Here is a 27947-nt window from a genome sequence, read left to right as displayed (position 1 = left end):
TTCCCAGACAGTATGATGTTTATTGTTTGATTTTGTCTTTACTAAAAATAACTTGTCTAAAGCATCTTGAAGTTACGTTAGCCTTTTCACCACTGCAGTCACATTGGTGGCTCATAACCAGTCTGTAACTGTCCTTCGCTAGAAATGGGATGACTTGCTGGCAAGAAGATGAAGATTGTGCTACATATTTAGTAGCTGACAAAAGCAGATGTGAACACATCACAAGTATGCTATTAGTTATGCTGGTTACCCATGCTTATGATGAATTTAAGGCTGAATAGCATCTTTTTTCCCCCAAAATAGCAAGGGGTAGGCCTTATCTATTATAAAAGACCAACTTTCTGTGGTTTTCCAATGGAATGTTAATTTTGTGCGAGGTAGATCTTCGGAGGAGACACATTGCCATTGACTTGTGACATTTCCGTGGCACAGTGGTGCCATGCAGTGCTAGCCCAGTTTCCAGGATCAGTTTAATCATTGCTTTTCTTGGTAGGACCAACTCGCCTGGGCGTAGTGCGATGGTGACACGGACAGGAGTTCTTCAGCTTGTGTTCCGAGCTAACTCTGTAGATGGTCCATGTCAGACTGCTTTGGTCGTGTGAATGTACCCTCAAAGAGTTGCCTTCAGAGGGACTGGTTCGGGGGGATTGGAATAGATTTGTGCAGTAGCAAGACACCCTAGTGCCATACACTTGTGGGACACCTGACAGCCTTCCTTGATAACGATAAACAGAAGATTGTGTGTTTGCCAGTAATAACTTCCCCTAGAAACTGGCCCCACACTTCATACGTTGCAAGAAAACAAGAAAAAGTATGGAAGGAAAAGAAAATATTCTCGTATTTGTGTTCTTTATATATTACTTGGGAACTTGCATGTATTTTTTGTACGCTGTTACTGGAACAGTGGCAACTACCAAGATGCAGAGTTTGATGATGGCTATGCTTGATAAAGCATAGAAGCTGTTGAAAATTAGAGGTTTTCTGACTAAAAATGAGTCAAGTCATAAGGATTTTCTGACATTTTTTTCTCTGTGACTTTGGTGATATGTTTGCATATGCAAATGATTTGGATTCAAACTTTGACTTGCAGACTTAAACCAAGCTTTGCATCTACCTTAGAGGTTCTGGCATGTCTTCATTTAGATAATGTTAACCAGTACTTCTGGATGGCTTGTTTCTGTTTTGTCAGTGCCACTTATTTACCTTGCTAAATAAGTTTACATTTTTAATGTATAAGTTCTGGCTTCCTAGTGTAGTGTCACATGTTTTCTATCTCAGCTAGTTGAAGGTAATAGAAGTTTAAAATAGTTGAGAAATGGTGAGAGGAGCTAATCATTCTTTAAAATCTCACAAACCGAACTGGGGTTAATAATACTCACTTTCATCTAATTGGTGAGCTATTTTAAATATTTATCGTTCCCTATAAATTTTTTCAAAGGCAAACAGAGGTTCTGAACAGACTGCCATTTGCTTTCTCCACTTACATCAGCTTATTTCTACTAAAGTGGACATTACTTCTAGCTCCCAAAGTTGCATCAGGATAGCGTACCTTTATACTTCTGGATAAATCCTGCAAGGACAAGGAGTAAAATTGCATCATTTTTATGGATATTGATTTTTATGGGAGTTACTTATACCCAGGTTGACAGCCCAAAACTTACCTAAGTGTCTTTACTTGCTGTGTCTTCAGGTTTTTTGTGAATTGTTGAGGAGTATTTTGCATTTAAAACTTTCTTGACTTCTATAAGAATTGGATAGAGGTGAAACAAGGTATAGTTTAAAGTCCAAAGCCCCATTCCCAATATCAGATGTCACTGGCAACATTGCCACTGTGCTGAAATCTGATCAGTGGACGTTAAATACTTGATTAATTATATGTTTTAGGAAAAGGCACATCAGTTGTATGTAGATGTATATTTTGATGAAGCATTCTAGAAATGGGCAACCATGTAATTACATACATATTTAGCATACGGCACTGGAGAACAACAAAATATAATTTATATATATAGACTGGGTTAAGAAAAGTAGCAGAAATTTTCTAATGTTATTTTTCAGTGATATATAGTCACACTGTTTTTGAAGTGGGTGCATTCTTTCAGCTGCCTGGTGTTATTTCTGTGCTCTGCAAGAGAAGTACAAAAAATGCTCATCATAATATCCCTGTGACATACCTTACTTCCCTAGCTTGGAAAGTGAGTCTGATATTTCTTTCGTTAATCTTAATTCTGATTTTTTTCTCGTGCTTATGTGTGAGTGCAAAGGAGTAAGCAAGTGTCCAGAGCTCTCTGTATAGATGAAATGTAATGGAAATTTGGGGCACTGTTTCTAATCTCAAAGTTTGAAAAAAGAACACCCCAACCTCAAAAAAACCATCATAATGCCTCGACCAAACGTTTTTTATCTGTTGTGACATGCCAACACGTATGCATTGGACTTAAGGTTTCTGATTTCCTTGATTCAATTCACGTGTTGATGCTTTGCATCTCGGAGATACTACAGATTACCTTGTGAAAATTAGATAAAGAAAGTTGGTAATTTCTGGGAGACTGTGATGGAGCCCAGACATGGTGGCACTCTCGCTACACTGATAGGAATTGGCAAGGCTTTCATACTGTCTCTGCGTAGTAGTTGTAAATGCCCCTGGTATATTTGCAAAGCGAAATAATTGTGGGAGGTTTTATTGATCTTGTAAACAATGATATCAACAGCAGTTAACTTCCCAGCAATAATTCTTGGAAGGTTATTTTCATAAATACCATGTTCTTTCACTTAGTTAAATTAGTTAATTGCAGAAAATATTCCATGTTACATAATTAAATTAGTTTTTTCTTCATATTTTTGAGGAGATTTTGTGTTTTATCTGGGTGATTGCACACATGCTCAATATGGAGTTCAATTTTTTTTTTTAAAGTTCTTTGTTGTAAAAAATCAAAATTGGAAGCATTACAGATGTTCAGAAGCCAAATTTGTGTGATTATTAGAATAAGAAAGGGCCAGAAGTCCATTGCAGAGGGGATACTTCCCCTCTCCAACTGTGACCTTGGCTTTTTTTTTTTTTTTTTTTTTTTTGGTGATGCAACTTTCTATTTCAAATACTGTACCTGAATGTGCAGCACTAAAAATATGATCTATTTGAACAACACTGTAGTAATTGAAAATAGAACTATGTTAGAGTAGAATTTGGTCCCTTGCTACAGTATAAGCCAGCAAGGGAGTTACTCGGGAATGAATTTCTGTGGTAGCACTGAGATTTGGTTCTCAAAATAGTGTTTTCTGAGGCTGTGCACAAATACTTTATTCACCCTGTGGTTCTTTGAGCATGGTTTTGGGATTTTAATGTATTTTCAAGACTTCCTATGATACTTACGAACCTCAGAGGCACACCTACACAGCACAGCATCATGATCTGTGTGTAAACTCCAGGTAAGCAGGTAAATCTTCGTGGGGCAGTCATCACAAAGAAATATTACATAGCCAGAAATTAGTTTCAACAAACTTTGCAACATGGTCATTTAGCTTGAGTGTAGCAACCAACTGATGCTATCCTAATGCTTATGGCTCAATGCCCAGTTGTAACAGTCTCAGTGATTTCGGCAGCATTCTGCATTATGGACAATTAAGAATATTTTTGAGTGACAGAGTGAAAATCTCACTTCAAGACAGTGCATTGCAAATAACAGCTCACTGATCTAAAAGGCACATATCTTCAGTCTGTAACCTAACTCAGCAATGGCCTGGGTGTATTCAGAATAATGGCTAATTTCTTTAAAATCTTTTTATAGCTTTTCATTTCATCATAAGTTTATTCTGATTATATATGTCAATTTTATTAAATGTCAGAGATATGGGTAATATAAAAATATAAATGGATCATCTCCTTATAATCACATTTTCCCCAGACTGAAGCAAAGCAAACAGCCAAATATTTCCCTCAATCCAATTATGGGATCATTTGGGGAAAGCAAAGGTTGTATCCGTTTCTCTTGAATGCTTGAATTAATCAGTCTCTATGAGAGAGGTTTAGCTCACTGAAATTTTGAATCACCTGCAAATAGCATGAAATATGTTTGCAGAAAACAGTTCCAACAAGCTTAGCCTCTTTTTTTTTTTCTTTTTTTTTTCCCCCCTAATTGCAGAGAGCCACTAGAAAAAGCCAGAGGGGAATATGGCAGTAGATAAATTTAGCACAGGTCTCCGTGTAAGGTAGAACTGCTGCAAATGCCACCATTATTTAACCTGAGCCAAACCCAGTATGAATTTAAGTTCATTTACTTTTTAATCTCCTAACAGTGTGTCCCTTTGGTGTCCGACTGACTGTTCTCATTGTTCTAACAACAATGAAGCGGCATTGGCGCAGCCTCGGCCGCGAAGGTGGACGTGGTTTTGTGTGCGCGTCAAGGTACATTTCTCTGTATCCTCATGCCCCTAGAGGCAATTTGACTTCCCATCTTCATCCCTTCAGGGTTTTTTTGCCATTTCCTCTTTTTGTTCTGGGCCTGCTTTGGAGAGAGCGTTTGGGTTTTGCTGTAGCAGAAGGTTACCGTTTTTTGATAAAACACTTGTCAGAAAAAGGTTAAAATTGGGTAGTGGAAGAACAACATCACTTTCCAAAATTCAACAAACAAATTGAACTAAGCAGATAAATCCTTCACTTCATTGTTTAGTCAGCTCTTTTAATTGACGTTGGCTTCTTCCATTAGCTGTGTGAGGCAGGGGCTTTGATGAAGGGTTTTGAGAAGGGAACGTGGCCATCCGAGTGACTCAGTTGCTGCTCCGGAGCCCACAGCACAACATCGTTGCTACACAAAGACACGGAAGGGCTGCATCCAGCTAAAATAATAAAAACCAATTTTTTCTTTTTTTTTTTTTTTAAGATCTTTAAGAGAGATTCTATTTAGTCAAAAGTGCACATTTCAGGAAGCACTAATCCCTGAAGAAATGAGAGTGTTGTAAGTAGCAGGATGATTAACATCACTAGAAATCTGATTTCATATTTGGCAATAACACACAAAACTTGATTAGCAATCAGATGTGAAATGTTGATTGATAACAGCTTTGGTTTACAACCCTGAATCCAGTATTGTAATTTAACTTCAGTATAAACAGCTTTCTTTTCAATTCCAGAGTCACATTCTTGCCAGAATTGCAGAATTTTTCTTCAAAAATGTAATACCCTGGATTTACGTGAAAGCTTAATGGGACCATAGTTCATTGTTGACTGCACTGTTTGTCATCTCCATTCACCTTTCTTTCCAAGTATTGTAAATTATGCATTCAATATAGGTCTAGAAAAAAAAGAATGTACATCCTCTACTGTGCTTCTTTCACCCTTCTCGTTGAATATTGTCCCTACTTGCTCTTTCTTTCTTCATTTACTTTTTTAAAAAATGTAGTTTTACATTTGCCGCATGTAATAGTTACAAAAACATAGCCTTTTCAAAAGATCATTTTATACTGCAAGCACAGCTAAAAGAAATGTCACGGATACATTCTTTAACTTTTTGTTTAAACACACAAAAGTTAAACTATCAATCTGATTTGGAAACACAAGCAATGAGACTTTTCATTGCATTTTGATCCCAGCTGCATTGCACATTTAATAGTTTGAAGTACAATTTTTATAAGAGTTTCTGCTACAACTCTTCTGACTTCAGTTATTTTTAATCTGATTTCTGATATGTCTTCTAAAAGCTACGTGTTGTCCGTGGGGTACAAGATTGGATATTTTGGTTATAATTGCTCCTTATGATTTTTTCATAGTCCTGGGTTGAATAAGTAAGACCTGTGAGTAAAGATAGGAAGAAAATAAATGTTTAATCCAGAAAAGGGGCAGTTCAGAGGAGAGAGAATCCAGGTATAGATCCTTTTTTCCCTTAAATTTGCCTCTGATTTTCCTGCGCACAAGTCACAAGCTGTGCCTTGTGACCCTATTGAGCCTTGGAGGAGGCAGCTCCGAGCGCGGTGGGGACGTGTTCTCTGCCTACAGCCGTCGCTGGTTCTCCTGGGGTTGCGTGGTCCAGGGTGGTGGTGGGGCCTCCTTCCTGACCCTTGGCGAGAGGAGGGGGAGAAAACATTTTCCCTTAGTTTTTCCATCCCAGTCCTGGCAAAGTGGAGGAAGAGAGGAAAGCGGGTGGTTATTCCTGTATCATCTGGGAAAAGCTGGGATGTGGAGACGTAGCACAAAGGAAAGGTTTGTGTTTGATGTTGGGGGAAATGTTAAAGGTAACAGCAGCTGGTGCATGGAACAGATTATTTTTGCTCTCAGCATTTCCGGGTGCCTTGATAAGATGATTGTTTGGTGTCTCTGAGAAGTATGTTTCTGTCTGGATGGATGGACAAAAGTGTTTGCACATCTATACAGGGGACCATAACTTAGTTTGAAATACAGATATTCTTTTGGGGTTGAATTATCTTTGTGAGATATTCAAGTTTTAATGTCTTTAATAAGATACAAATAAAGGTGATTAGTTGAAATGGCCATAAATACAAAAGAAAAAGCAAAAAAATCTTGTTGAATTTTCCATGTTAGAACAACCTAGCCATCGATGAAGGAAACTTCCTCCTTTTTGATCTCCTGTGCCACCTGTAGCTGTAGATCTAGAAAGGAAGCTCCGTGTTTAGATGCTGCTCAACTGCAAGTAATGGGTTTGATCCAAAGGAATTGCATCTAATTGCCTCTCTGCTTCCAAATAGGGTGCTGCAATTTTAGATTTGCTGCACTTTATTTCTGATAGGAGAATGCATAAGCAGAGTATTCTTTTTTTAAGCTGATGTGAAAGTCATGAGTAGTTCCTGTAGTCAGAAGACTCTTGTATAACCATATCTACAAAGATTTTTAGGATCTAGTTTCCCATAGATTTATCTAAATGAGGTGTAAAATGTCTTTCTGCAGCTTCATCATAAACCACTGACAGCTTGATGGATTTCGTCATTAGGATTAGCACAATAATCATGTTCTTCTTTGGTCACTGAGAAGGATCTAGATACTGTTCAGATAGTTAGAAAGTTCACCACAACTAAGTAGTGACAGGTAAAAATGGATTTTGTGGCACGTCCGATCATAATTTTTAGAAATCATATTTTCCACTTCAAAACAAAAATGTGTGTCCTGCCACTGGGAAAAATACTAGTGGTACACATTTCTAAACAAGCATTGCTTCCTTTTATCTTACCAGATTTGACTGAATTAGCTCTTATTTTATATCTAGAGGTATAAAATAGCTCATTTTAAAGTAACTCTTTTCTACATAGTTACACCAGTGAGGTGTAACCAGTCTTACTGGTTTGGAATTGTTCTTGGATCCCAGACCCTTTTGGAAAGCTATTATTTCCAAAATGTGATTTTATGTTACAGTCACCACATAAACAAATTGGTCTCAAAACAAGTTAGAACTGAGCTTGAACTAATTCTTTCATTTCTGTGATTCAGAATGATTAAGCATGTGTCCCCGAGTCTTGAATTTCTTTATAATCCTGTTATTCAGTAGTGCTTATTCTGCACTTTCAGTCTCGTAGTCACAACCCACTTGACTGGCGTGGTGGAAAGTGTCAGACCTTGAGGAGGTGTGGAGAAGGTGCTGACGGATTTTTTTTTTATTTTATTTTTTTTAAGAAAAAGAAATGAGCTTTTGAGAATAACATTTAGAGGACAGATGGGGGAAATACAAAATAGGAGTTTGACTTGCAGGAAGAAAGAACAAAAGAGGAGATGGAAAAGGAAGAAGAGAAATGGATACAGAAGACATTTCAGAAAGTGTTGACTGTTAACACTGGGGAGAATGAGGAATGAAGGGTAGAAAAACAGAAGGAGGAAGGTGTAGTAACCCCTCCAAGTAGCTTAAAACAGAAAACGGATTACCCTCCAGAGTTCAGCATAGCTCACAAAGGAGCGTAGATAGCCTTTAATTCCTAATAGCATGGGATTTAATACTAAGGGATGTGGCTGGCATGTTCAGACACCGTCACTTTTCATCACTGTGATCCTCCTTTGTCCATAAAACAAGACACCTTAACTCAGAAACGTGGTCCCCCCTGGCCAATCTTTACGGGCAGATGTGCTGCAGTAATATGCCAACACATGTCTTGTGCTTGCAGGGTTTCCTTCCCACATGGCCATAATGAGAGCTCTGCATATAAGAGTTTCTAATTTACTCTTACCCTGAAGGATAACATAAGCAATATGGGGATGTTGTTAAACACGGTATATGTTTATTGCTGTGAGCTGCTTTCTCCTTACCAGTTCCATGGGTGAAAAGTGACTTATTTCCTCAGAAGGCTTCTTATTCAGGGTATATCAATTGGTCATGGAGAAAATCTTTAAAAGAATTATGAGAAGACATACTAATAAAAAACCCCAAAACAAAATTGCTGGCATGCAGCCTTAGAGTTCAGTGTGGGAGCTTCTCCTTCCCACAGGGTGGAGGGAGAGTAGTGTAAACTCATGTACAGCACCTCTTTACATACACAAACATAAATAATTAGAGTTAGTTTGTCGTGTTGGAAATATAGTTAGTATCAAGCCTTGGCTCTATTCCACTTTTGCTGTTTTCTTTAAGAAAAAATAAATGTGTGTGGCCATAAGTTTGATTTATGTTATAAATATGCATTACTAAAATCGACCCTATTTGCTCATGTGCCAAAATTGTCCCAGCAGGAAATTTGGAGAACCCAAATTAATTGCTATGGCTCCTTGGTTATTCTGCTTTTCTGGCTCCAACCACGGCTCTGGCCAAATCCAAGCTGGAACGGAGCAGAGCGTTTCTGCTGTGTGATCAGGTACACCGTGCCCAACGGGGACAGATGACGGAGTCGCTGGTGCCGCTGGCTGTTTACCAGGGACAAATTCCCGTCTGATGGGAAGATGTAACTAGATTATGCACCCTTTAAATTATTGCTCGCTGGGCAAAAAATGGTGCTGCCCTCCTGCAGCTTGGGATTTGTTCCCTGGGACATTCAGGGTGGTGGGAATGGTAGCAGAGGTGAGCTACGCCGAGTACCTCTAACGGCGTACAACTCACCCATAATCTCAGACCTTCCAGGTTGAATAATACCCTAAAAACAAGCTTATAATACGCTATTGAGATTTTTTTTCCCGTCTCAGGGGTATCTGCAATGCTGGGCACACGTGGTGCCTTTTACTGTGCTCATTTGCAGCTTGAATGGCTCGCGGGGGTCAGCAGCAGAGTGCAGACTTTTTCACCCCTTGAGCAATGAAGCATTGAGTAAAAGTTATTATTACCAATTAGTGGTGGCATTATTATTACCAGTTAGTGGCTGTATGAAGCAAATCATTAGTCTTAGTTCAGTTATTAGCAGGCAGGTGTTCGTGAAACGTGCCATGTGCAGCTAGCATTGTACCTCAGCAGTCACCGTGGAGGCCAGTCACTGAATTTGTGATGTCTCCATGCTGTCCCTGCATGGGGTTTTGTTGTCCCCTCCCCAAAAAGAAGCACGTTTGGAGTCAGTGTGGAGGGGTTTTTTGTTGCTGCCAGTGTTGTGTACCTTGTGAGTGAATAAATAAGGCAATTTCAATCTCTAGACCAGTATTCTGAAACCTTCAATATACTGAACTCATGATGTAAAGCCAAAAATTACATTTCTAGTTTTGACACCGGTTGTTGCTTCATTTGTAGGAGCAAAATTGCCATGTCAGAGAAGGGAAAGTTACAGTGCAAATTACTCTTAATCAAAAATACTGTTTCTCTGGGACTCCTGTTTTTGAAACCCTTAATACACAATATTTCCACATACCCATTAGTTTTGCATAACGACTTAACACAAGACATTTTAGACAGCAAGCAGCATGAATTAAGTTCTATTTAAGAAGTTAAATTGTACTTTTATACTGTGTTATAATTAAAAAAATCAGGAAGTTAATGGGAAAAAAATGGAACTATCTTTAGCATTACTTCCATATTGAGCTATGTATTTAACTTCAGTGCATTTTGCAAGAGGGATTCATAGCTGTAGGTCTATAACTATATAGAATAACTAATAAAATAAGAAAAGTAAGAATATCTAATAAAATTTTGATATACCAAATACTTTTTGCGTAGAATTGACTTTAATTGTGTAATTAGAATAGGCATTAGAAATCTTTTTCATGTTTCTTGGAGTAATGAGGAGGGGGTTGGAGTGCTGTTTTCTCTTTCGGTGATTCAGATGTCTTCTGATTTTCAATATTAGTGAAGAAAGGATTTGAATGACAGTTTCTCTGAGGACAGTTCAAAGCGAATGAATTGTAGGATGGCATCAGTCATGTCAGGTCAGTCTGAGCACTAGTTGGGTAGGGACATCTGGTGGTGCAATAAAGGAATAATTGAACACTTGCAGCTCAAAAATGCAGTTACATTGGAGTGACGAAGGCAAAAACATCATTATGCTCATACTGTGATTACTTTTCTGTTTCAATATTGTTCTAGAAACATATGCATGTTTACATTTCGGTTTGTGTATGTTTTTAATTTACTGGAAAAGCAAAGTAGAAACTAGGGCCCTATTCTTGAGCTGGCAGTTTGCAGACGTAATGTATTGAATGCCCTTAACTCAAAGGGCATTTATGTTACACTCAACTGTAGGTTTAAAATCAAAGTCGTGATACCGGGCTGTGGTTCTGTGGATAGGGCGGGGGTGTGTAAACCCTGTGCACTGGGGCTCCGTAGTTCGGCCAGTGATTTGTTGTGATCTCTGGGCAAAGCTGACTTCATTTGTTTCAGTCCATCACTCACCAATTGTTTCAATCCATCTTTCAGTCCATCTTTCTGTAAAAGCGCTATGATAATTTTCAGCTTCTGAATTCCATAGGTAAAGAATCATAAGAAGTAAAATGTTTACATATCTTTGGTTACAAAGTTCTCTGTTATTTAAAAGTACAGTAAGCAATTTTATTTGTATGTGTTTACCTTGAATCCCTGTAGATCACGTATACGTAACCAATATTTTAGGTGCAGTCATTTTAAAAGAAACTCTTTAGTATGATTTTTTTGGTGCTGTTTGTAACTGTGCCTCATACTTATTTATCACTGTGCACACGGTGACAAACCCAAGTCCTTGGAAACATATACGTTGAAGGCCATACCCTTGGGAAGAGTTTCCCAGGAGCATTTAATGCTGTGACCTCCTACCAGCACTGCACCAGGTCCTTGCCTGCCAGGACAAAGCAAGACTTTCTTGATCTGTGAACATCTTTCATCTCCTTACGTTCTTGCTGCTGTTCGTGTGTGCCCGGCCGTCGGTAGGAGGATGGATGGTGTCTTCTGGGAGGTGGTGTAACGTGCACAGGCTTTCCAGCGACAACGTGGTCCCTGCAGGCAGCAGGGAAAGGGTTGTGTTCATCTGCTCCCACTTACCAGGCTTTTGCAACTGCCGTCCTGTCCTCCCTTAGAGTAGACGTGCTCTTGAAATGATGGTGTTGATAAGTTACTAGTTTGTGCTTTATGTATTATGTCAGGAATGCATTTTTACCATGATGTATTCCCCATGCAATTCTATAAAAAGAATGGCGGGGGGGGAACCAAGTATCTGCTCCGTGCTTTGCTACCAACATGACACTGAGAAGTTTTCCAGGAAGAATCTGTAGCAGCTGCAAGCTTCAGTTCCTTTCCTTGTATCTGGGGCAGAAGAAAGTCAATAACCTAAATCTTTCACAGCCAGTTACAGACTCTTTACTGTGGTCATTATTCACACAAGGAGCACTGTAGTCTGTAAGGAAGCATATACATGATCAAGCTGAGAATCACAACAACCATTATATAATTGAAAAACCAGGATTTTCAGATTGAGAGTTGTCTTAAAATAAGGAGCTGCAGAGATCAGCACTCTGCAAAGTAGAATAGTTTATCTCAAAGTCAGAATAACTGTTCCCTGCAGCTCTTCACAAGAGGATGGGTATTTTATTGAGGTCCAACCCTCCTTCCTCCACTCGCAGTAATATTTAAATTTTGTGAAACTCATCATGGCTTCTTTTCCGTAAAGCAACAATTCTTTGTCAAATGCATTCTTCCATTGTCACCCGAATGGTTCTGTCACCATCCTTGAAAAATTTCTCCACTTTTGGTTTGGATAAAAGAGAGAAGCACTGGCATTTTTATGCTGTACCCTTTGTTTCTGAGATGTCCCAAGGCTGTGGTGACAACTGTGAAGTTGGGGATAGCCACAGACTTGTTACAGATGTGCTGTTTTCTGTTCATGAGAAGCTGGTGTTCATCCGCTGCCCTTCTACACAATATTTAATCTGTAACACTTTATTTTGCAAGCAGCCCATTATAGAAAAAACTGTTGTTTTTACGTTTCAGGTGCAAAGATGGCTTGAAAGGATTTATATACTCTGCACTAAAGTAAGTAAAGTTTCTGTGAGTACGTAGCTTAAAGTGAAGATTTTGAGGAATCATGCACAGTGGCAGCTGCACTGTATGAAAAGATTTTTCCTAAGAAAAATCATGCTGCTATAAAACTTTTTAAACTTTTGGGGTATACAGCATATTTTGAAGAAGGCATAATATGCTGGCAAGAGAGGAATCTTTTCATATTTGGGACCGTTATTAAAGGCAATGCAGACATACGGTTGCATGTTTTTGGAGGAGTGTTAACCTTTTCTCTTTCTAAAACTGGGATTTGCGATTTCCAATATTCTTCTGGAAGCAAATGGCTGCTGTGTTTTAACCTGGAGTTTATTTGCTGCATTTACAAAATGTTTAATGAAGACAACAGTAGTTCTGTAACCAGCACCCAAATAAAGCATGGATTTGTAGCATATTAGTTTGAGATATTCTCAACGTGCCACTAAACCTTGTGTCTGCCATCGTGGTCCAGGCTCTCCTAGAATTTACTTTGCAACGGGACCCTCTGGTGTTACTCACTCATTTGTTGTAGTTATACAAAGTTCTCCCGTCTTCATGTCTTGTGTCAGAAGTACAAAGACACTTTTTCCTTATCTTTCCCTTACATACTCTGCTGTCTACCACTCAGCCCAGTGCGTGGATGGTATCAACTCACAGGTGAAGTCAAGCAAGACAGACTTGCTGTTGTTGGTAGTGGGAAATATTTTATAGAGTTTACAGCTATGAAACAGCCATGGAATTTGATATAAGGTGCCAACAGTTAAATAATTCGGTCTGCAGTCCAGAAATATGGACGTGAAACACTCCTATGGCAACATGCAGAAACAGTGCTTTCTCAAATCACCAGTTCACGGTCCCATACTGAATGACAAATTTTTTTATACCTTCATCACCCTGAGCAAGACTGCCACAGTACAGTGTAAGTTGTAACTTGGATTATAGTGCAAAGTGTTAGGAAACATCTTCCCATTGTGTCCTCTGTTGCCCTCAATACACAGTAATTCTACACCTAAGATGAACTGGTATATTGACAATATCAATTTCTGGGTGAAGAAAAGAGGCTGAAGATGAAGCCAAGCAAAACAAAGTTGATGCTTTTGGTGGGAGCGAAAACATTTTGAAGATTTTACAAAACAGATATTTTATAAAAATATTATAGTAATTATCAACCGTTATGTAACCCCATTTTGCTGGAGATAATTGAGATTTTTTTCATGTGCCTTCTTATTTTCTTATTTAGTGTTCTTCCTTTGTATGAGAGATGGACTTCCCTAGTAAGGTTTTTGTTCCTAGTTTTAAAAAATTCCTGGCAGCAATTGTGACCATTATCTGAAGTTTAAATACATGTTGGTGGAGTCACCTTTTCAGAGATACAAGGTTTGGTAGCTGTATAGGATGCATTTTCTTTTGCAGACCTGTGGGTAACTTCAAGCTTGTCTGAAAGACTTAGAGACTTATAATGGACTTCATGTATTTCTTTGAGTTATTTATATAATTGTTGTTTTGTTCTGTTTTGTTTTTTTTTCCTTCAGGTTCATTGTAGGGAAAGAAGAAATCCCCACTCATTCATTTTCACCTGAAGCAGCGTTTTCAAAAACAGATAAAAAGATAAAGCATTGTGAAAAAGTATCGCAGCCAATGAACATACTGTCTCTAACAAAAAAGCTCATGGACAAAGTGTGAGTCAAAGAAAACAAAAGAAAAAACAAAGTGAATCATTCTTACTTAGCTCATTTTAATGTTTTGTTACATTGTATTTGACAATGTTTTACAATACTTTTGCTTTGCATTTAAGTGTTTTGCATTTCATTTTTACTGGGTAGTTAGCAGTGACAAATGATGAACTCTAATGAAAGCAGAATTTAAGACCTGTATGTCATAGCAATGACTCGCAACGTGCAGTTGTCTAACAAGGGAGAGAAAATTCAATCAATTCTGAGTGGCAGAGCAGTGGTTGCTTTTTCTGCAGTTTTCAGCAAAACCGGCTCATGGCATGGTCCTGCTGGTGCTAGGAGTGATAGTAAGGAGGGGAAATTGCGTGTTTTTGAAGGAGCGTTACTTAGACCTTTCTTAGATCTCTGTAGGTGACTGTAACATCATTTTTGGGGGACCTACATCCCTGTATTGCGTAAAGGAGAACTGCCTAAGAACAGGATTGGTAGCACGTGGCCTGCCTCCGCTGTCAGGAAATAGGATATTGCAAAGCAAAGAGTGAGTCTAAAACTGTTTTGCCCGAGGCCAGATCTGGACATCTGGAGTTAGGTAAGATAGGTTCCCTCCCGGTCTACAGGTTCCAATTTATTGTCCTTCAGTATGAGCTTAAAGAAGTTACATCAGGTAGCTTTTCAGTCTGGTATGTTCAGATGATGTACTTCTGCTGTGCTTGATTTGTCCGCTTCAGGCACGTTGGGTACCACAAGGAATCATTCATTTACGGGGAAGATGGAATAAGAAAGGGACTAGAGGTCTGTTCATACCACACCTGTGAATCTTCACTTCCATTGACCTCACCAGGAGCAGTTTTATGACCAGATCTTTACCTGCTGACATGCAGGAGAGGAACAAGTCTTCCAAGTGCATTGTGTTCTCCAAGTAGTGGCATATCTTACTTGCTCAGATAATGAGCAACCATGAAGTGACCTACATCACATGGCGACTTCCTATGGTTTGCTGTGGGTTTTAATTGAAAAATACGAGGGAGGTCAGCAGTGTCTTTTCAGACACGACTGTATTAGACAACAGAAGGCCTACAAGGAGAAGACAGCTCCAGCCATATGCAGATTCTTTTAGCTGAGTTGCTTATACCTATTTTGTCTTAAATACCTCTTATTCAGTTTGCTAGAGAGAGTTCATAGCTCTTCCACTGTTCATTAAATACAAGGATCAAGGGAATATGGGTGGAGAAGAGCATTTTTCCTTTAAGGTTTTGAAACTCCCAACGCAGACATTCAGAAAACTTTCAGTTTTCAGTCCTAATGCTCTCACAGGTTTCTCTTCCATATGGTTCTTTTCAGTACAATTGAGTCTAAATATCTGTAACTTGATCACATTCTCATTACAGTTTTTGCTACATAAACTGACCTCACAGATGATTTATGGCCATTAGACTTTATACCACATGATTCAAAACTTCCAAGATACTTGACACAGTATATAAATTGTGTAATTTATTTTGCATTAAAACTTAAATACCTGGCAATAGCAAAATATAATGTTCAGACCTGGTATGATATTACTTCTTTTAATTCTACATAATGCAGGGCTAACAACTTTACAATCCACGTGTCCCACCATCCGAAGCCAGTCTCTTTTAAATGCTCAAGGCCAAATTATCAGTCCAAAGTAAGAGCTACATAAAAATCTACACAGGAGAAGAAATAGCCCAGAAGTGAACGGCTTGTAATTGAGAGAAGTCTCACACGGTATCTCTGTGCATTTGTATGTTCTGCGTTACCCTCCCCTGAACCTTACAGTGGTATGAAAGATGTAAGGACACAGATTACGGACGCTTGGTCAAATACCCTTCCGGAACCATGGAGCAGAGGCAAACTGGGAAGGGTCACATCACTTCTCCCTGTTCTTTAATTTTGTATTTAATGTGTAGCATGGCAAGAGGTTGGGTCCAAATAAGTGTGCAGACACTTCTTTCTGTACAACTAAAGTATTGTTAGTTTTTATTGTCCTTTTATGGCATCATAAAAGTTCACAGTGCCCTTCAGTGGGTAATGGGGAGACTGAGTGGTGGGAAAATAGCGCTTTATGTATTTTTAAGCAAGAAAAATTTATGAAGTCTCCTGTCGATGACGCTGAAAACAGCTACAAGTTAATATGTGTTTCATTGTGCTTTTTGCAGGTGCAAACACGGCCCAAGGCATAGATGCTGTAAACACTATGGAGATAATTGCATCTCATATTGTATTAAAGTAAGTGCAGAAAAAGTTAGATTGACAAACTCTGGCAAAGACAGGGGAAAAGTCTTTAGTCAGAAAAAGCATATGCTTAGGAAGTGAGAAAGGAGCCTGTTATTCTTCTATTGAAAATGCGACAAGCCTGAAAACAGATTTTCTCAATTTAGGATGGGGGAGGGCGGGTGGGTTAAAGTTCTCTGGTCTTTCAGATTAGCTGTAGTGAATGAATAACATAAAACGCGTGGGAAAAAAATGGACTAGCAAGCAAGGAACTTGTTTAACTATGTGGTCCGCTTCGCGGCTGAGACCACTTGCGACTCCACCCGAAATAAAGCACCTGGAATGTGCTGCTTCGGCAAGCGGTTGCCAGAGCCAGAGCCCTGGCGCACGTGCAGCTGCGCGGGGCTGGCACGCTGCTGCCGGGCGCTGGGCTCGCTCCTCCGCTCATTTATTTTAAGGGCTCAGGGTAACGAGAGATTGGTCACAGTTGCTGCACCCAGGAAGAGCTGTTTATGTCCGGTGGCGTGATTTATCCTTCGTTATTGATGTGATCAGCGCATTTTTTTTTTTTTTTTTTTTCAGAGGAGTGCTGTGTAGAGATTTGTTTTGGCTGGCGCTGGGTTGGCACAGGTGGTACCACCTGCTATGCCTGTTTTAGGAGTTGGTAAGACTCCAGAAGATCTCAATCACTTAATAATTTACCCCTTTTTATATGTGGAGCAGCAAAAATGGATTTGAGTATCTTCAGATGCTTTTGTTACATATTACTTTCAAAAATAAAGTTTTTAAATTAAAATCTTATATACAGTTAATGTTATCTCAGGAGAGCTATGCTTAAATTTAGCACCAGAAGAGATCCAGCACATTTATTCATGTACATTTATTAACAACAACATTTTGTGTTGTTAACGCTCTTTTTACGCTGCAGTATAGTAGCATACCACTGTGTAACATGGATGTAAGTTGCCCTGGAGTTGATAGGATTTGAGATGGTTCTTAAATGTTCTGCTGAATTACGATGAGAATATGCAGTAGAGCATTCACAAATAGTTCAGGATAGTTATGTCACTTTTCTGTTGTAGGTACGACATACATTTAACAGAACCCAGATTAAAATTATGGTTTTATAACCTCTCACCCCTGTCTCGGTCCAGTTAATGCTTCATTCATGGGCTCTTTTCTTCAAGGCATAACATCTTTGGGGACACAGACTTGCCATTTGCTCTGTGCTTGTTCAGTGCCTTGCCCAGTAAGTTTGCTGTTCGGTGCCTCCTGGCCCACTTTGTCTCCCATCTCCTGAGTGCTCGTGTTTGGTCAGCATTGTCTGGGAGAAAACATTCCCTGTGCCTTCATTTGCAGAGCACTCTGTGTTTTCCCCAGAGATACCACTGTCTGGCCTTTGGAATCAATGTCCAAGACTGTAATGAAGGTTATTTTCAAAACAAAGATTAAAGTTAAGCAGAAGAGATTTTATGGGTTGATATGCTGCATTTCCAGATCTCTGCTGATGGTGGTACCTCCTAGTGTGCATCTTTCTACATGGGTGCCTTGCTATAACTTCAGTCTGCTGCACATGAAGTGCTGTCTTTCATTAGGCATATTTTACAGTAATTGCCTCTTAACTACTGTTAGTCCAGACTTGCTTCCTGAGTTTATTTATTAATCTCACACAAAATCCTTATGTATTCTGTGCTGCATGCTCAGCAGTCAAATTTGTAAGTACCCTCATAACACTGTCTTATTTTACAAGCGCAGTTAGAACAAACAAGTAAGGATTTCTGTTAAGAGTACTCATAATGGAACGGATGCCTCTTCTCCATGGAAAACTGTCATAATCTGCTGGAATAATGATTGTTTGTGTGAGACTTCGTGGGTAAAGAGAGAGGTGATCTGACCATTACAGAATATAATGAGCTTGAAGTGCCTTTAAAATAGAAGGGTGACCAAGAAATAGGAGTCAGTCACTCTAATGGAGTGACCCAAATCTGACTCCAGGTTGTGAGTTCCTCAGACTACAATAGACCATCCCCACACTACTCTTTCTAGCCTTTTTTAGGCGAGTAGGAAGATGTGTTAATGATGAAAAAAAGAGGAAAACCAAAAAGGGGATATTCAGGAGTCTCTGTCCTCTTCAGTTGTTTATTCAGCATCATTTTGTTCACATTTCATATACCCTCGAAAGGGGATGAGCAGAGAAGAAAACCCAACTGATAATGGAGCTGAACTAAGTCTTGACCTGACTAAAAATAAAAATTAAAAAAAGACATTTTTATAAGGCTGCTCTCTCTTTAGAGAAACCAGTTGTGCATTTGAACTAGACTTCATTCTTGTACTAGTCTTGTATAGTATTTTAGTATAAATTATTCTTGACTACAATAATATAATCAGGGAAATATCACTGAAGTGGCAGCCAGATCTTTGAATATCTTGCCTTTTCTGTGACTCTTTTTTAAATTAAAACATGAATGAAAAATTTTATTTTGATGTCTTTGGATTTTTAAAGATCAAAAATTCTTAAAGCATTTTCAGTTCTGTCTATGGCTGTTCCTGGAGTCAGATCAGTAATAACTGTCAGCTGACATGATTTGAGCATGATTTTGTAATTCTGTATCTGTAAGGGAGCTTTCAAATCTGATAATGATCTGATGAGCTGCTTATTGCCAAACTTTCCCCTCCATGCTATATTTTCCCTTACCCTTGTCATCTTACTATCATATCTGTGCTTTAATTGTCACTGTATGCTCTTTTTCTCCTACTTCACATTTAAATGTACATTAGCTAGTTGACATAATCCGTGATAGCTTTTATGTAACATTTAGGAATGACATACCACCTGATTTAACAGACTTCCCTTCAAGTTTGAAGTACTTAAAATACTTTGGGTCTGTAAATGTCTGGAAAGAGCTACTAGAAGCAGTCAAACAATATTTTTCCTCTTTTGTTATTCCAGTTGGTTACAATGAGGAGCCATTAGCCAGCAGTAGTAGTCCAGTTGTCCATTTTTTCTGCAGATGCTGCAGATGACACCAAATGACCCTCACAATTTATCTAATGGCTAGGATGACCAAAAAGAATATGAGACTATTTTCTGATGATTGTAATCTCTGCATTCTGTCTCTTGAAAGAACATGGGCAACTGTATACCCCAAACAAATTTTAGATATCTTAACAAATTAATTTTAAATTTTATTTTTTTTTAAGTAATTCCTAATATGTTGCCACAGGTTGACTGAGTTTTGGTATGTTACTGAACTCTGTTTATGTGCACACACGTGCTTTTCTGAATTTGAGTTATAGCCGATATCTTGATGGTATTATTAATTTTTTAAGAAATCTGTTGCTCAAAAAAACCAAAAAAGGGTTTATTCAATGAGTTTTGCAGATGTGTAGTTTCACTGTGCTGCTACTTCTGGCTGATCTGAGTCCCAACTCAAAATCACTGTGGAGAAATGGCTCTTAGCAGAGTTTTCTTCGATCACTTATCCTTGTTATAGTGTCCTGCGTATACTCCACTGTTTTCAACCTCCGTTATCATTTGAGGTCTTTTTATGGAAGAGAAAAGTTACAATATTCTGCATTGATTATAAGATGTAATACTTTCTGTGACTCTGAAAAAGATCTGTAAGTGTGATATGGATTCATCTGGTTGATTTAATGAGCTAAATAGAAAGATTTTGTGCACTACTTACTGCTGTTTGGTGCACACCAAACTAAGCCTCAGTCCTTCAGTTCAGCACTTCCAAGTAGGCTACTCATAAAATTAAAATCACAGATATATTTGAGTGTTTCCAGTTGGGATTTAAGTGTTTCCAAATGCAGTGTTCCTCACCCCATTAGAGTAACCTTTCCTACAGCTGAGTGAAAATGTCAAACATAGCATACTGTTGTTTGTTCTCTTATTTTGGGCTTTGTTCATAACTGCTGGTTTTAGGATTTTCTTTTTATATAATGGTACCTGGTATCGTAATCATATCTTTTTTTTTGGAAGATGAGGGCTGTGTAGTTCACACTAGGGTACTTAATTTCAGGTGCAAATACACGTTCATCTTAATTTTGACATCTTAACTCCACAAAATTCACAGTGCATTTACATCTCTGCCTACCTCTCCTACCTTTCAGTAGGCGTTTTCATTACACGATGAGAAAACACTGAGTTGTTAGCTCTTTGGTATGTACAATTTACATACCTTTAAGAGCAGCAGACAAAGTAGTGGAAATTTTTCATTCATAGCTACTGGATCATCAGATGACACAACATATTTTCTTCCACTTGATTCGCATAAACCACTTCTTGAGTGGCAGGGAGAGTAATTGCTTCAGGAAGAGTTTATTACTGGATGTTTAACCGCAATAAAATTTTTTGAGCTTTATGATGCATTATAAAGTTCTGTAGGACACAAAAATGTTTTGAGTTTCTGAGTTTGAAAGGTTGCTCAGTCAAACCCTCTGCCATTTGTCCCTGTAACTGGAATTGTCTCGGTGTCCCTGAGTATCTTCTGAAAAATGAACTACAGCATTGGGTGCCTGCCTTATTTGCCAGTAGTGAGTGCACAGATAGTTTTCGGATAAGGCATCTTCCAACCAAAAAATGGATGGATTTTATTCCGAATGATGAGAGAAGTTCAGCCATAGGGTAAGAATAATGATAGGAAGCTTTGGAAGAAATTATAAGAAACTGGGGAGAAGAATTTGGAAAGAAAAAGTCAGTGTGGTTTTGTGACATGGTATAAAAAAGCAGATCTCTATCCAAGGTGGAGTAGTAAGAAAAATTTGTTGGAACTCATGTTATCCTTTCTCAGTAGCTCTGCACAGAATCTTCCTTCCAGTTTCACCCTTTCTCTTGCTGCAGGCATCACTCAGCCTCCAGTTTGGTTGAGGGAAAGTACGTGAGCACGTGCCAAGCCACTGGGGTCAATTTCTAATTCTCACACTTTCTGAAATTTATTTTTTGTGGACTTTTTCCTCCTTTAGAGCTTTCTCCAGACATTTGAGTCTAGAAGTGCTCTTTTTTTCCACCACATTGCTTTCCTCTATATACCCATTTGTGGTTAAAAGCTGGTCAGTAACCTGGAAATGAAGTCATCAGGATTATTTCAAAGGACAGAATTTTGGAGCGGAAGAGAAATAGTTTGTCCCTTGAGGCCTTTCAGATATTCATAGAAATTGAAGGAGAGTCAATTGTCTATGATTTTATTGCCTTTGCTATTTTACAGGGGAATCGGGGCGGGGGGGGAGGAACTGGTCTTGAATTTGAAGATGGGTATGCATTTTACATAGTATCTGCAGAGTGGGTTTTAAACTGCTTGATGTCAAAAAATAAGTACTTCTGTAGATGTTTTTGCTATTCCTTTTTCTGAATTTGTGGTTCCTTACCACAAAATGTTTCTTTCTTTTCTCTAGGGCTTCATTAGGATGTTTAGCATCGGTTACCTGATCCAATGTTGCCTTCGCATTCCATCCACCTTCCGGCATCTGTTTACAGAACCATCCCGGCTACTTTCCCTCTTCTACAACAAGGAAAATTTCCAGCTTGGAGCTTTTCTGGGATCTTTTGTCAGTATATACAAAGTAAGCTTATAACATACAGAAATTACAAATGCGCTCGTTTTTATTTCACTTTTCAGAATATCACAAAGAGCTAAAAAGTCTAGCCACTTACTACTGCTGATACTGTTTGCTACAGCATGTCACCGACAAATTCTATAGTATTGCAGTAATCAAATTATAAATAGAAAACTAGTCTTCCATTCTGTGAGTTTTCTATAATTTCTGAATAAACCAGGTGGATTTTCTAGCATGGTATCAGGATCAGGAGATAGGGAGTACTTCAGAGAAAGTGAATTCAGATTTCAAAGGGACTTGCAGTTACACAGAAACATTTTAGTGTAGACACAAGTAGTGACTGCAGTAACAGCAGTGTTGCCAGAGAGAAGCCATTTGCAGATTTTTTTTTTTGGCTCAAATATCTGGAATTCTTACTTGACACTAAATAGCAGGAGATTGCAGAACTTGATATCATGTGCAGCTGAGGAGACATTGCAGTTACCACTTGGAAATCTACCCTTCTACACCATTATATATGACAGATTGCAAACTGATAACGTGTTCATACAGCTTTGTTGGAATTAATCGAATTATGTTTATTTATGCCAAAAGAGAATGTGATGAAGCACATGCCCTAAGGGAGAATATATTGCGTAGTCCAGTGCTGAAGTGGCTTTTGCACTTTTATATTCTTAATCACACATGTCATTTTTCAACTGCCACTTTACTTGCTCTGCAAAGTTAAGACAATTCTGTATTACTCAGGGTAAATATTTCTTACTGAAAATTAAAAAAGCAAGTGTTATTTGTAAGCAAAACAGCATTTCACTTGACTTGCAGTCAGATTGAGAGACAAGAAGTTGTAAGATTACAGAGTTTAAAATTTTTTATGGCAAAGTGCAAATGGGTTGTTAGTTCAGTCTATTTGAAAATTACATTTTTGCTCAAACTTGAAGGAGCCTTTAGAGAAAAAAGTATTTAGACTGCAAAAGCTGAAATTATTTTGATGTCTTTTAAAAGCTCTACTTGCAAAGCGTAATTTAGTTCTGTAGATACTCCTTTTCAGATACTCTGACCTTTATTTACAGTTTATTAAGTATGTACTCGGTACTGGTGAGACTGTACCTGGAATACTGTGTTCAGTTTTGGGTCCCTTATGACAAGAAAGACATTGAGGTGCTGGAGCGTGTCCAGAGAAGGGCAACCAAGTTGGTGAAGGGTCTGGAGCACAAGTCCTATGAGGAGCGGCTGAGGGAGCTGGGGTTGTTCAGCCTGGAGAAAAGGAGGCTGAGGGGAGACCTTATCACTCTCTACAACCACCTGGAAGGGGGTTGTGGTGAGGTGGGGGTTGGTCTCTTCTCCCAAGTAACAAGCGATAGGACAAGAAGAAACAGCCTCAGGTTGCACCAGCGGAGGTTTAGATTGGATATTGGGGAAGAATTTCTTCCCCGAAAGCGTTGTCAGGCATTGGAACAGGCTGCCCAGGGAAGTGGTTGAGCCACCACCCCTGGAGGTATTGAAAAGATGTGTGGATGTGGTGCTTAGGGACATGGTTTAGTGGTGGACTTGGCAGTGCTGGGTTAATGGTTGGACTCGATGATCTTAAAGGTCTTTTCCAACCTAAATGATTCTGTGATTCTACTTTCTGTTATTGTTTGTATTCCATAACTTCCACAGATTTGGGTTGCATTATATTTTTCTTCTAGTTTGAAATAAGCATGTAAGGCAGCAGAGATTCTAGTCACTCCAAAAGATTGGACCACAGCCAAAAAAATTGAAATCCTTGATGCATTTTGAACCCAAAGGAATTGCATTATGGACTGCTTTTAAAAAAAGTCTGTCTTGTCCCTAAAAGCAGTCCAAAATGCCATCGTAGGATGGTAGTAGCTGTACTATTAATATTTTGTGTTCCCCTTACTGTTAATTAATGTCAGCAAACATGGTTTTGCAGAAAATAAGTTGGCCATGTCACCTGGTTTCTTTTTTTAAATTAGTTTACAAGTTTGAGTAGGAAAGTTGACTGTCACAGTTGCAGTGTATCAATTGCTTTTCAAGGAATTTATTTATTAAAAATGTGCACTGTAAACTAGCTAGTGAGATCACATCTGTGGTACTGTGTCCATTTTTGGACACAGATATGACTTAATTTCTTCCTTTAATTTTAATGTCTTTTTCAAGAGTGGGTTCACCGGCGGGCCACCAAGATGATTGAGGACTGGGTCATAGGATGTGCGAGGAGAAGCTGGGAGAACTGGGTTTTAAGCTGGAGTAAAAAGGCTCAGGGGGGATTTTATTGCTACCTACACCTCTTGGAGATGTGCAGTGATAGGATAAAAGGCAATGGTTACAAGCAGAAATACAGGAGATTCCAAAGAAATATAAGGAAATGCGTTTTCATGCGAAGGTGGCCAAATATTGGAACAGGTTGCCCAGTGAGGCTGTGTAGTTTCCATCCTTGGAGATGCTTAGAACTCAACTGGACAAGTTCCTGAGCTACCTGCTCTAATTAGGCCTGCTTCAGGCTAGACCAGATGGTCTCCAGAGGTCCCTTCCAACATAAATCATGCTTTAATTCCATGAAAAGCACACATTAGGTGGATTAAGAGGCTGACACATATCTCAAAGTAGACATCAGTGGGCTGTCATACTAAATTTTATAACGTTCTCTCACCACTGGATTGGGCCTTACTAAGCAGATCTTGAACCATTTGGAAGCAAGCAGAAATTTACCGGGGATGAAATTTGGAGACAAAGTATGGATTTCCAAAACAGTTGAAAAAACAACACAGAGGATGTGGCAGATGTGGAACAATCTGGATCATTTGGTAACCTGCAGTCATCCAAATGAAATATATTTTAATGCAGCCTAAGCCACAATTACATCCATTCTGGCCTGAACAGCTGTGTATTGTTGCTTGTGTCAACAAACAGGTTATTATGCGTTTCACTGTGTCTTTTAATCATATGCAGTTCTGACTTTTTAGATTAATGTGTTTTCCTGGTTCCAGAATTTATTGGATGTATGGAAAAATCATAAGGTGTTTGGTGTGTAGTTGAAAACAGACTTTGTCATGGGAAAGAGTCTGGACAACTACAGCAAATGAAGATGATGTGAATTTAAGATTAGCTTTGGAATTAGATTAGTATTCAAATTAGGTTGATCTGCTCTCTGATTTTGAAAGAAATGGTAGAGGTAAGCTTAATTAAAACACTGAAACGTTTCAGGTATTGTGGATTATGATATGGATCACACTACACTCTTCATTCATACTATGTGCTATATTACTAGCTTATAGAAGAATATCTCCAGTCTGTGTGTTATGAAAGAGAAGTAACTAGGGCTAATCCTGCTCTCTGTTCACCTGCAGGGTACTAGTTGCTTCCTGCGTTGGGTACGAAACCTAGATGATGAGCTTCATGCGCTTGTAGCTGGTGAGTCCATGACAAGAAGTTTGTATTGCCTCTGTTGGGACTCCGCAAATGTTTCTCTTGTCTGTCCTCCCATCCCCTTTTTGGACTTCTGTGATGAAAATAGGACTCTGCACATCAGAGTTGTGTCAGAGTGACAGTGGTGTTTCAAGTAGCTTCAAATAAAGAGTTGCAATTAAAATTGTACAGCAAATTCAACCAAATGGCGTGGGTTTTATGGTCAGCTTCAAAGACAATATATTACTGTACACACAAATGTGAACTTGTCCTTTAGTTTCCAACTCTACAGATGTGAGGTTCAAATACTGCCTTTTCCATACGTGACAGAATACACATGTGAAAGGATGGGCTCCGCTCGATCCAAGAAGGACCCTTTTGCCATGAAATCCGTGTGATGGTGCGGGCCCTTCCCTGCTCTTTGTGCATCTGTCACGTATTGGAACCTGAGAGGTCTCTCTGTTCCTTGTGGGATGAGAGAGGAAATTCGATGCTGTGCTACTGAGCACTGAACTACAGGTTTATTTCAGGGTTTCAAAGCTCTCTGGTTTTTAATGGCATAAACCCTATTTCGATGGGCAGCACAGGAACATCACTGAACTTTGTTGTAGCAACAGAAAGCATAAAGTTATGCAGTGTCTGTTGAGCTGACAAACTGCAAGAGCAACGATAAATCACAATCTTAACAGTACTTTTGTTTTCTAATTGTTACAGGGTGTCTAGCGGGAATTTCTATGATGTTTTACAAAAGTACTACTATCTCTATGTATCTGGTGTCCAAATTAGTAGAGGTAAGATATTACCCTCGTAACAGAGTGCTTCATTTCATCTATTTTTTCAGTGCAGAAAAAGAAAATGAACTTCACAGGCTTTGTCAGACAATTCCAGTATAATGCAAAGTTGTGTGGTGGTGGTGTGTTTCAGTACGTATGTGCCAAGAGGCAGTGCCATTCTGTGGTCTCATTTCTTCTTATTTTCTTTTCTGTGACTCATTTTTAAAGTCCTTTATCCACTGGTCTCCATGTATATTCTCCATGGATTTTTTTAATCTGATAGCCCTTTGCTTTGTAGCTTTTGCAGATTTTTTAAATCTGAAAGTTCCAAGAATGTCTATTCTGCCAGAAACGTAAATCAGACCTAGTCCTTAATTGCAGATTTATTGCCAAAAGCTACAGCTTAACTTCCTGCCTTTGTTCCCTAATTTTGGCATTCAGCAGTCTAAGATAACTGAAAATAGCTTAGGTTTTAGTCTATAGCTGGAGTTGTTTGTCAGTATTCAACTGATTGAATTCCCAGCCTTGCAACGAACTTTGTTCTAATTACTATTTTTCAGGCATGAATTATTTCTATGAAGCTGTTAAAATTAGGAGCCCAGGGAAAAAAAAAGTTTGTAGGTTTTGGGTATGTTGTATGTACTTTGCTCTACCAGCTTTTGATTTTTTTACTGTGATTTTTCCATAAAATCAGGACTTAGTCATGGTTATTTCCCCCACAGCACCACTGAAATAAATTGAGAGCATTCTCTTATTATGCATCATCCCCAAATCACAAAGCTTTCTGCTGCAGACCTCAAGGGCCTCGTTCCCTAGTGATATTTATCCACCTCCATTACCAGAGCAGAATTAATTTCAAAGAATATAAAAAGAAGGAACTTTTTTTTAAAGTATAAAATTAAACATAAAAAGGGAAGATACACTCTGTTTATTTTTGCTCTTTGTAATCCTAGATCAAGCTCTGAAGGTAGTTCACATATTGGTTATATAAAAGCAAATCTGAGTTATCCATATTGACTTTTAGAACACCAGTTGTAAAAAACCAATATTATCTTGTATTGCTGATGGTTTTCTCTGGACTTTGAGACATTGTGGCTGCAGTGAAGTAAGAAAAGTGCTGTGTGTTCTTTCTTTTTTTTTTTTTTTACTACTTTTATCATCTTATGCGAGCCAAGGGTAACTGACCAAAGAGGCGTGTGCTGCTTTGGAAGGTCAAGCTGTGCTCAGGAAAATAAACTTTACATGTTTTCTCAGAAAGAAAAGTATGTGATTTCAAGCTGTTTAAGAACAGTGAATATTCACTTTGTTGGAATAGTTATTGCATTGTTCTTTTGCTTTTTTAAAATGAAGAATTTAACAGAGCAAACTTTCCCTTTTTTATCTTTAAGATCTATACTACCCTTTTAACACCCAACCTGTTGCTAGATCCTGTTCTATACATTAATAGCCTCTTATTCTGTTGATCTTGGATAACTTCTATGAGCTATCTCAATGTCATGTTTGTGGACGTATACAACAATATATGAGCACAAGTTAGTAATGTTGACATGTTACTTTGAAAAGGTAAAATTAAAAAGTTAAAAGGTACTTTTACTAGTATCTCCTTTTGTTCAGGATTTCTTGTTTATTTTTATAGACTATATACTTCAAGGGCATTGAAGCAGGGAAGGTTCCCTACTTTCCTCATGCAGACAGCGTCATCTATGCCATTTCTACATCGATTTGCTTTCAGGCAGTAAGTATGTTGTCTTCTAACAGAATACAAAGTTGTTCTAGTTTAAGTCAAATGTTGAATGAAATGCAGAGTACAGGGTTACAGTGATACAGAAAAGACAGTGCGATGTAGTGATTCCAGCAAGATGCTGTGAATTAGGGCTCCTGCGTCCTGCTTCTGAGTGCCACAGTGGGAAGATCATTTCTAGGACTCAAATTTCTCATCTGCTTATAGCAGAATA

General features: G+C 38.6%; 1 protein-coding gene across 1 annotated transcript in view; it reads left to right on the top strand.

The window, feature by feature from the left end:
• The window catches only part of TMEM135 (transmembrane protein 135), a 160845-nt gene that overhangs the window by 129052 nt on the left and 3846 nt on the right, over positions 1-27947 (top strand). The window contains exons 7-13 of the mRNA XM_010578273.1: positions 12297-12338; positions 13874-14020; positions 16195-16264; positions 21650-21817; positions 25162-25225; positions 25934-26010; positions 27629-27727. Coding sequence (XP_010576575.1) covers positions 12297-12338; positions 13874-14020; positions 16195-16264; positions 21650-21817; positions 25162-25225; positions 25934-26010; positions 27629-27727 — 667 coding nt within the window. The remainder of the gene's footprint in view (positions 1-12296; positions 12339-13873; positions 14021-16194; positions 16265-21649; positions 21818-25161; positions 25226-25933; positions 26011-27628; positions 27728-27947) is intronic.

This window comes from Haliaeetus leucocephalus, unplaced genomic scaffold (assembly GCF_000737465.1).
Source record: "Haliaeetus leucocephalus isolate CR32 unplaced genomic scaffold, Haliaeetus_leucocephalus-4.0 Scaffold616, whole genome shotgun sequence".
Lineage (NCBI taxonomy): Eukaryota > Metazoa > Chordata > Aves > Accipitriformes > Accipitridae > Haliaeetus > Haliaeetus leucocephalus.
This window is presented reverse-complemented; position numbering and strand designations above follow the sequence as displayed.